The sequence below is a fragment of the Neophocaena asiaeorientalis genome, unplaced genomic scaffold (assembly GCF_003031525.2).
Source record: "Neophocaena asiaeorientalis asiaeorientalis breed wild unplaced genomic scaffold, Neophocaena_asiaeorientalis_V1.1 scaffold476, whole genome shotgun sequence".
Classification (NCBI taxonomy): Eukaryota; Metazoa; Chordata; class Mammalia; order Artiodactyla; family Phocoenidae; genus Neophocaena; species Neophocaena asiaeorientalis.
The window spans coordinates 5,624,429-5,634,374 of NW_020172178.1; the positions used below are offsets into that span (position 1 = coordinate 5,624,429).

The window sequence follows — 9,946 nt, forward strand, 5'->3', positions numbered from 1 at the left end:
CTAGACCTCCTTCTTTTCCACATGAAGGATACCATGTCTCAGAAACTCTCTCGCACTTTGCTTTCTTCACTTCACCGCATGTCCTGGAAATCACTCCACGTCAGTTCACGGAGATCTCTTCCTCCTCCACTGTGTGGAGGTTCCAGAGTTGATTCAACCCCTCTCCTGTTTATGAACTTTTGAGCAGTTTCCAGTATTTTGCGATAACAACCAACATTGTAGTGTGTGTGTCTATTTTTGTACGTTGCAGGTGTGTCTTCAAGACAGATTCCTAGAAGTGGGATTGCTGCGCTGACAGGTAAGTGCGTATGTAGCTCTGCTTGGTTTTGCCAAGTTTCCCTTCAAAGGTGTTGTACTAATTTGCAGGAATGCAAATGCAAAAGTGCATGAGAGGACCTGTTTTCCCACAGGCTCACCAACAGAATATGTGGCCGTATTTTAATTTTTGTTAGGCCAGTAGGGGGAAAATGGTACATCAGTGTTGCTTTAAATTGCATTTCTCCACGATGAATGAATTTGGACACATTTTGTGTGTTTGAGGACTTCGTGTGTGAATTGTCTGTTCATGTCTTTTTTCCCATTTTTCTCTCAATTTTTAAAAGTTCTTTATATAATAGAAATATTAGTCCTTTGGTAAATGTTGTAAATATCTTCTTCCAGTTTACTGGGAGAGAACATCTTTTGACTTTGTTTATGGTGGGCTTTTTTTTTTTTTTGCGGTACGCGGGCCTCTCACTGTTGTGGCCTCTCCCGTTGCGGAGCACAGGCTCCGGACACGCAGGCTCAGTGGCCATGGCTCACGGGCCCAGCCGCTCCACGGCATGTGGGATCTACCCAGACCGGGGCACGAACCCGTGTCCCCTGCATCGGCAGGCGGACTCTCAACCACTGTGCCACCGGGGAAGCCCTGTGGTGGGCTTTTTAATGCAGTTTTTTAAAATTGTGGGAAACTTCCTACTGTTGGTGGGAATGTAAATTGATACAGCCACTATGGAGAACGGTGTGGAGGTTCCTTATAAAACTAGAAATAGAACTACCACAGGATCCAGCAATCCCACTCCTGGGCATAATTCGAAAAGATACATGTACCCCATGTTCACTGCAGCACTATTTACAATAGCCAGGACATGGAAACAACCTAAATGTCCATCAACAGAGGAATGGATAAAGAAGATGTGGTACCTATATACAATAGAATACTACTCAGCCATAAAAAAGAACGAAATAATGCCATTTGTAGCAACATGGATGGACCTAGAGATTGTCACACTAAGTAAGTCATACAGAGAAAGACAAATATCATATGACATCACTCATATGTGGATCTAATTTTTAAAACAATGATACAAATGAACTTATTTACAAAACAGAAACAGACTTACAGATATCGAAAACAAATTTATGGGGACCAAAGGAGACACGTTGTGGGGAGAGATAAGTCAGGAGCTTCGGATTAACATAGACACACCACCATATATAAGATAAATAACCAACAAGGACCTACTGTACAGCACAGGGAACTCTACTCAATATTCTGTGATAACTTATATGAGAAAAGAATCTGAAAAAGAATGAATATATGTATCTATATGTAACTGAATCACTTTGCTGTATACCTGAAACTAACACAACTTTGTAACTCAACTATAATCCAATAAAATTTTTTAAAACAATTATGTAGTCAAATCTATCCATCTTGTGTTGCCACTGGGTTTTGAGGGAAAGTTAGAGAGTCTTTACCTGTCCCTGAGTGCGGTCCTTTAAAGTGGGTAGGGGGGCGTTGATGGTGGGGGGCGAGGGCAGGAGCAGGCAGGGGAAGGTGGAAGGGTCTGCTGGAAATAGAAGACAGGCCAGTTTACTGTGGAGCTTGAAAGGATTACAAAGGGACTCACTTACACAGGTGGCTCCCCACACACTTCAGATTCTGGTAGGTCTGCCAAAATTGAGCTGGCCACCCACGCTTCATGAAGACGTAGCGAGGTACAAGGCCAGGGGCCCGTGCCCCTCCGAGCATACATGGAGGGAGGGTGGGGAAGGGGACCATCTGAGCTTGCGGATTCAGTGCTGCCATTTTACCACGCTCTTTCACAGTTTCTCCGGGTGGAGAAACTGGAGCTCGGTTAAATAACCTCGTCAAGTGGTGGAAGGGCTGGGCTGAGTCCACAGGTGGAAGTGTGAGTCCACGGGGCTCACACTTGTCACTGCAGCCTGCTGGCTTTGCAGAGGTGGGGAGGGGGCTTTTGGCTCCCCCAGGAGACCTGCTTCCCATCCCCAGAGCAGTTTTTGCTTAATGGCATCTCCAGCCCCCAGGCTACGGCCCAAGCAGTCCTGGGCTCGCCTCTCCCCAACAGGCACCTCCCTCAGATCTGCTTTCCTCCTGGACCTCCTGGCTGGACCCCTTCACCTTCCCTGGGGTTCACTGCTGCAGACACTTGAGCGGCTCCCTACTCCAGCCTGGTCCCCTCAGTGCACTGTGTAGGGCCCCACAGGGATCTCCCCCAAAATTCAGAGGGCCCCTCCCTAAAGGAGAAAAGCCCCATTTCTTTTGCCTGGCATGGGGGTGCGGGATGCTCTGTGACCACCCCTGTGTCGCTCTGATGTACCCAGACCAGCCCTGATTCCTTCCAGTCTGGGGGTCTTCCCCCCGCTGTAGGTATTGGGCAAATCGTAGATACAATAAAATCTCCGGAAAAGTCTATTGTGGAAAAGGGAGAGGAGACATGGGGTAGAAAGAGTGCTGTGGAGCGGGCAGGACGCGGGGTGGAGAGGTGGGCAAGAGGATGAGGCCCGAGGGGGGCATCCTACAGCCTGTGGGGCAGATGACTCATGAGTGGAGGAGGTCAACAGGGAAAAAAATGCAGGCCAGGGTCCCCTTCCCTACAGTTTCCTGGCAAAGCCACGACGGCCTATTTTAACAGAGCCCCACGAAGGGCCCAGAGCATCAGGTGCGCTCGGATTTAACACAGGTTTGCAGCCTGCAGGGATATTTCGGGATTGGCAGACGCTGCTCCGTTCGCCTGCCTTTCCTTTCCGTTGGTGTCCCCGGGCAGGTGGCACTCCCTGCGCGGCACGCGTCCCCGAGGACAGGCTGCTACCAGTTCTGTAAAGCGAGTCGCGTCTTTGCCTCCCGACCACGATTCTTTGGGAAAGTGATCTGTCCTTCTTAAGAGTACGCGATCACCCTGTGAGTTCCTATCCATCCATCTGTCCGCCCTGCCCGCAGGCATAAGGTTGTGGAATTGTTGGGAATAAAGCATTATAGTGAAAGTCACCATTCTAACAAGTTTCCAAATTATATTTTGTCGAAGACTATTTTTTGCTGTTTACAGTTTCCAGCCCTTTTGCTGAGCCAACTGCCTTGGACTTCCTTTCTCTTGGGCCTCTTCTGGGCACCTACACTGTGCAAGGAGCCGCGGGCACAGCCGCGGGCTGTAAACGGGGCCTCGCGTATCAATTGCAAAGTGAAATCTCGTGGCGAGGGCGCTACAATGTGCCGTGGACGTGCAGGGCCTCAGCCACAGTTTAAGGATGGAGAAGCTGGATGGCGGGGAGATGTCCAGGGCCACAGGGCACCCGCAGACAGGGCAGGGTCCTGGCTCCGTGCACATCGCTGGTATTTGCTGGATAAACAGGTGTAATTGTGGGTCTTACATATTCCTTAACGTTGAGCACATCTGTACTGAGAAGCGTTTATTTATACAACACAACAGGAGCACCAACAAACCCCAAACACACATAATGCGAAAAAAAAAAAAATCCACCTCTCGGATCAAGTTCTTGGCTCGGTCTGGGAAGGTACCTGCTAGAACTTGGTTTCGTTTCCCCCGGCGGCTTCCTGGAGGGCGGTTCGTCCCAGCTGGCACTGCCACCAGGGGGCGCAAACGGAGCAGGGGAAAGGAGATTGCCCAGGTAGGGGCTCCTATAAAGCCTGCGGGGAGGTGGGACCCAGGGCCAGAGGGAGGGGCGTGGGGTCGGGTTGGATGAGGGTGAAAAGGGAGGTTTGGCTTGTCTTGTTTTGGTGGCAGAGGAGGTCTTGGTGGACTTTCTCTGCTGTTTCCCATGCCATGAAGAGATGATAGAATTCCCTTCCTCGTGGACACCGATCTGGGAGGGCTGCCCGCGGTGGTGGTGCAGGGAATGGGCTGGCAGGCTCCCCATTACTCAGCTTCACCCTTGGCCTCTGGTCGCTGGCGGCTGAGCTGCCTTGATTGCTCTGTTTGCCCGTCTGCCTGTGGGTCATTTCGGGGATGCAACCTGGAGGGTGACGCTTTTGTTCTTAACTCACGTTGCACTTCGTTGCGAGTTTGCAGAAAGCACTTATTTTTAAATGTGCAGATTCAATAGTTGAAGCCTGAAGTCTACATAATTGAATGACTAGAATCCTGAGATGATTTAACAAGCGCATATACTCATATTATCCTACTAACTGCACACATTATTGGGGCTTAATTTTTCTATTTCCTTGGCTTGTAATCTACTCTCCTCCCCATCACATACACAGCCATTCTATTCTTCCAGTAACAGCTGTTTTATAGTCATCACCCTGACAGCAGAACTACATCCTTGTATTCATTTAATAACTGTTTATCCTCTATCTTCCCATTTTCAAAAAGGAGTAAGTTGAGTGCTCCAGAAATTGGAAAAGAAAAAAATTGAAATTTGACCTTTATTAACTGGGTTAATTGTCAAAATCTCTGCTTGTAAAAAAAAAATTAATGACCCAAAAGTGTAACTTCTAGAGTTTCAAAGATTAGGTTAATGTCCAAGGAAATATAAACTCTGACCTTTTTGACACATGTCACAGGTAACATCTATCCTAATAAACTGCTACCTGTGAGCGATTATAACATTTTTCATGCACTTTAATTGCTGCTGGAAATTCCGGCTTCCTTAGAGATAGCCTGCAGAATTATTTGATGCCTACGGGCGTCATTTCATATTTGTTTCAGGGGAGAGTATTCGTTTGTTTCGATTTCTAGACACTGAAATGTCGTGGACAGACAGCCTAGCCGCTTTGGCCAAAGGCAACTTGGGCGGTAAGCAACAAAACTTATCACAGGAATGACAGGGAAACAGGTGACAAGCTTCTCTGCCCAGATGTGGTGTGTCACTGAGGCTGGATCCTCTCATTTCCTTGTTAATTGTCCGTTTGAGATAGACTGAAGGAGGTGTGGCCTAGTCAAACCCCACGGGATTAACAGGGGGTTTTCTTTAAATGTCATCATTCTGCGATGGGTGTTTGTGGACTAGTTTGGGGAAATGGGGCTAATCCCCACCATTCACACTCTCACATACCGGTCTCATAACGGGTTTCTGTTTCAGCAAAGGAAACAGGGATTTCACGGTCATTTATCTGGAGTCACCCCAAAGCTATGATGCTGGGGTTCCCCTCTTATCATTCCACCCTCATTCGGAAGATCCCAGAATGTTAGGAAATCTGGAAATGTAGTATCTGTAAACATGAAGAAGATTCTAGTTCCCTGAGGCATGTGTTCAAAGCACTTAAGTTGTGAAAAGAAATCAGAGACTTACATTCTGTATTATTTGGTAATAGAAATGAACCTTTTGGGGAGGGGGGGATAAGGAATAAAAATTAGTCTAAGAGAGAATTGCAGGTAATCTACCATTCTGTAGATTGTGGAATTAAAAGCCCTGGACAGTCTCTTTTCTGTTAGGGACAGAAAAAAAGGAATGTGCCTCAAGACCTAGTTTGGGTGTAACTTCCCCAGGAGGCCCCCTGCAGCCTCCAGACATGGGCTGGGTGCCAGGACCGCTGCTCCCGGAGCTCCTTGTGGGCGAGCGGCTGGGGGCACACTGTTTGCGCCCCCAGCACTGATCAGATACTCCAACAACTGTTGGGTGAATCTACAGGTGTCACTGAATTAAAGCTTATTAAGGAAGAGTAACTGGGATGGGAGCCTGTGGCCACCTGTGTCTCACTTTCCCGGCAGCTCAACACGGCACCTGGACCTGTGCTTTGTCATCTGGAAAACAGGGCTTCTGCCACCTGCCCCTGCCACCGGGGTGCAGTGCGAGATAGCAGCAGACCAAGGCTGTTTGGGTCCCTGTGGGGAAGAACCCACACCTTGAAGGTCTGAAGTCTTTGCCGTCTGAGCCTCCCAAGAAGTCTGACCTGGAAAACTGCTGGGTCCCGTGGGGGCCCTTGCTCACCCTTGCACGACCGCTGGTCCACTCATGTCGCAGGGCTGAGGGCCTGGGGGAGGAGACAGCCGCTCCTGTCACCCCAAAGGACGGGGCTCCTGACACTCTGAGAGCTCCACCCAGTTAACTTACGCGGAATGGCCCGGCCCGTTCCCTGAAACACTCGGTAGCTTTTGTTAATGTCGTCGGCGCATGAGTCATCAGCTCCCAGAGCATCTCAGCAGGCAGCAAACACGCACACCACGAGCCTGCTCTCCACCTCAGCACCCAAGTCTGGCAAAAATAACCCTATAAAGGCTTTTCTGTAAAACACCACCTTTGTACAGCGGCTGGTAGAGCTGGTGGTGTCAGTGTGTCTGTTATAGCACCTGCTTCCTAAGGGGGGAGGACGGATGTGAGGGGGGAGGGGGGTTATTCCTGTGCCCTTGATTTGATCCAGCCGGGGCAGAAGAGCGGGATTTTAATGTCAGCCTGGGGCTTCTCCGCAGGAGCGTATAAATCACAGCCGCTGAGGTGGAGGTCTCCCACTGCTGGGGGTGCTCCACCAGTGAGGAAACCTTTTCAGAGCACGCACTAGGTGCCAGGTCCTGCACGAGGCACCAGGAAATGAAAGATGAGCCACAAAGGCACCAGCACTCACATCGCACCAGCTGGGTGAAGTCTGCCCTCAGCCATGCCGAGCACCTTCTCTGTTGCCTGAAACTGAAGAAGAATACGAGTTTTGAGAAAATCTTATGTGCACATGTATACATATTCACACACACATTTGTGTAAATGTATACATGTAAAGTATATGTATGGACACACACACAGGTATGCCTGAGTCGTAAGAGGGAGTTAGGAGAATGAACAAACCTAGGAGTTGGCACCGAAATGAGTGTGACAATCTGGACTCACTTTCCCAACCCCGCAGTCAGGCTGAGGCGTCCATGAACACAGGTTTCTCTGCCGTTTTATCTCGTTTCTACGGGAAATAACCAATGGTCTTTTCAAGCAGCTGGCCACTGCTACATTGTTCCATCTAAAGAGGTTCATTCATTACAAGGTAGGTGAAACTCTGCAGGAGCTCTCCTCGGGGTCCCTGGGCACCAGCCAGTTCAGGAGCCTCCTGTGGGATTCCTCAGGGGGACCTCAACTTCCCACCCCCCACCTCCAGCCTGGCACTGCCCTGTCCCCACTCCACTGCTCACAGACGAACCCCTGAAAGCCCAGGTGCCACTTCCTCCAGCGCTTCTTTTCCCGAGTTCCAGAGTGCGCAGAGCACCCCGTCTCCAGAAGCGTGGCATGCTCTGCCCGGGGTTACGGTTATTTGTTCAAATGGTTGCCTCACCACCTGCGGGGGCAGCAAGGGCTTCTTAGGAATCTGAATTACACAGTACCTGGCATTACACCAGGAACACAACTGTTGCTCAGTCCAGGTCTGTCTCAGTGGACAGATGCCAGCAGCCTGCCTGCAGAGCAGGGATGATTTTGCTGCCCCCCAGTCCCCCCACCCAGTCCCACGAACATTTCCTGCCTCCCAGGAGTGGCTCAGACTTGGAAAAGAGTAATGACTCACATTTACTGAAGGCTTAGCATGCGGCAGACACTGTGCCAGAAGCTTTCATACCCGTTACCTCATCTGGTCCTCCCGGACCCTCTAGAGGTAGGAAGCACAGACGCACTAAAGGTGGGTACAAACACGTCCAAGGACTGTCCCCAGGTCCCAGGAGAGAAGCGGGGCTGGGTCAGGAACCCAGAGCCATGTGGCCTGGAGCTTGTACTCTCAGCCACCGTGGAGAGCCTCCCCACCCTCTGCATAAAGATAAATAAAATCCAAGTGCCCCAGACACTGAGAACACCCTCTTCCCACGGCCGGCGGTCTGTTCACGTCCATGCCCACGTCCAGAGCAGCCTGCATTGTTAGGAAGCGCCCCTTCCTCTGCGGGGATCTGCCTCCCGGCCCACTGGCCCTGGCTGTGCCTTCTGCAGAGACAGAGTGAGTCCCATCCCTCCTTCCCGTGACAGTTCTTCAAATACCCAGGGCCAGCACTGCAGCTTCATTTAAATAACAAATTCGCCAGTGCATCTAAATACAATGAGTTACTCAAATTCGATTTACACACAGAATTTTAGGAATACTCTATATAACGTGCCGCTGATTAAAATAGTAGGGTGACCCCTAATGAGGTTATTGGATTCTACTGTATACTTACCTGAAATTGACATTTAAATAAAAGGGAGCCAGATTCTTGGGTCAGGTTATCGCTACATCCTATTAATAATAAACATGTTCATTTTGCCAGATCGGTAATAATGTGAACATGGCACGGTATATCACATAAAAAGCTTCTCACCGTAGCCATGGTTACAGCCAACACTTCAAGATCTGGGCTTCCTGAAACTCACCCCCAAAACCAACCACCACTAATCATGATCCCCTATTTTCTTTACAGCCAGTGCTATTTTAGTTCTGAACTCAAGTTGTAGGTACTTTCTTTGGGTTTTGTTTTGTTTTGAATTCTTTCACTCCAACATGTACGCTTTAACCATCAAACACATAGTAAGTGATGATTTACAGAAAACGAATTCCCTAATTTTTTTTTTTTTTTTTTTTTTTTTTTTTTTTTGCGGTACATGGGCCTCTCACTGTTGTGGCCTCTCCCGTTGCAGAGCACAGGCTCCGGACATGCAGGCTCAGCGGCCGTGGCTCACGGGCCCAGCCGCTCCGCGGCATGTGGGATCTTCCCGGACCCGGGCACGAACCCGTGTCCCCTGCATCGGCAGGCGGACTCTCAACCACTGCGCCACCAGGGAAGCCTGAATTCCCTCATTTTTAAGTGAAAGTTTAATTTAGCATAACCCTGCATATTGGGAACCTGGGTATATTAGTTTTAATGTCTTACCTCACCTCTCCAAAAAATTAAATACATCTTCTAGCGAGCCTATTCTAGAAACTATCGGGGGAAATCACCCATCAATTGGCAGCCTGAGTGGGAAAACGGGGTGATTTTTCTAGGCTGGTGATATCTAATTCCTAACTGTTTACACAAATAACACACAGAGCGAACGAAGCAGAAGCAGAAGCTGGCATCTGTCCAATGACTAGCCTGAGCAGCCTTATCCAAAAGCATTAAGAAGAAAGTAAACTTTAAAATGACTTGAGAGAAAGGTCTGTTTTCATGACAGATGGCAGTGAGGGTTCTTCAATGCCAATTTAATCACTTTTCCTCAGTTTTCAAATGCCTCAGTTGTGAACCCAAGTGTCTGTGCAGCAGCGCGGCATCCCTCATGGGTGCAGAGGGCTGATGACGTGCACTATGGTCTCGCCGACCCCCCCAGGGTCCTGCAAGGGTGATTCTATCCGACCTAGGAAATCGTGTTGTTCAACACACTCTGTCTTCCGACATCAAAAGCGTTCTATGAGCACCCTTTTTGTCACAGACAGTCTCCTTGATTGGAGCGTAACCTATATAATCGTGTTTTGGTCCAATAACCTTAATAAAGAGACCCTGTGGATGGGCAATTCATGGACAGAGAAGTGTCTGAATTTTTAAGCAGGGACCACTGATAATTTAGTACCGCTCCCTCACCTCCCAAGTAAATGAGGGAACTGAGGCCCGAGTGCCGGGTCCCTGCACCCTCCAGTGGTGCCGTGAGGACCAGGGCTTGTCCTGACCCGCGTCCAGCTCCATCTGAACTCAGATCTTCTCCAGGGAGTATTGTGAAAACTATTCTATCTCATGAAGCTACTTTACATCTGAACTGTGTGTGTGTGTGTGTGTGTGTGTGTGTGTGTGTGTGT

At 49.3% G+C, this 9,946-nt stretch overlaps 1 protein-coding gene across 1 annotated transcript in view; it reads right to left on the reverse strand.

The window, feature by feature from the left end:
• Nucleotides 1-6,814: 6,814 nt before the first annotated feature.
• The window catches only part of SETD3 (SET domain containing 3, actin N3(tau)-histidine methyltransferase), a 72,942-nt gene continuing 69,810 nt past the window's right edge, over nt 6,815-9,946 (reverse strand). The window contains exon 14 of the mRNA XM_024759047.1: nt 6,815-6,864. Coding sequence (XP_024614815.1) covers nt 6,830-6,864 — 35 coding nt within the window. The 3' untranslated portion in view covers nt 6,815-6,829. The remainder of the gene's footprint in view (nt 6,865-9,946) is intronic.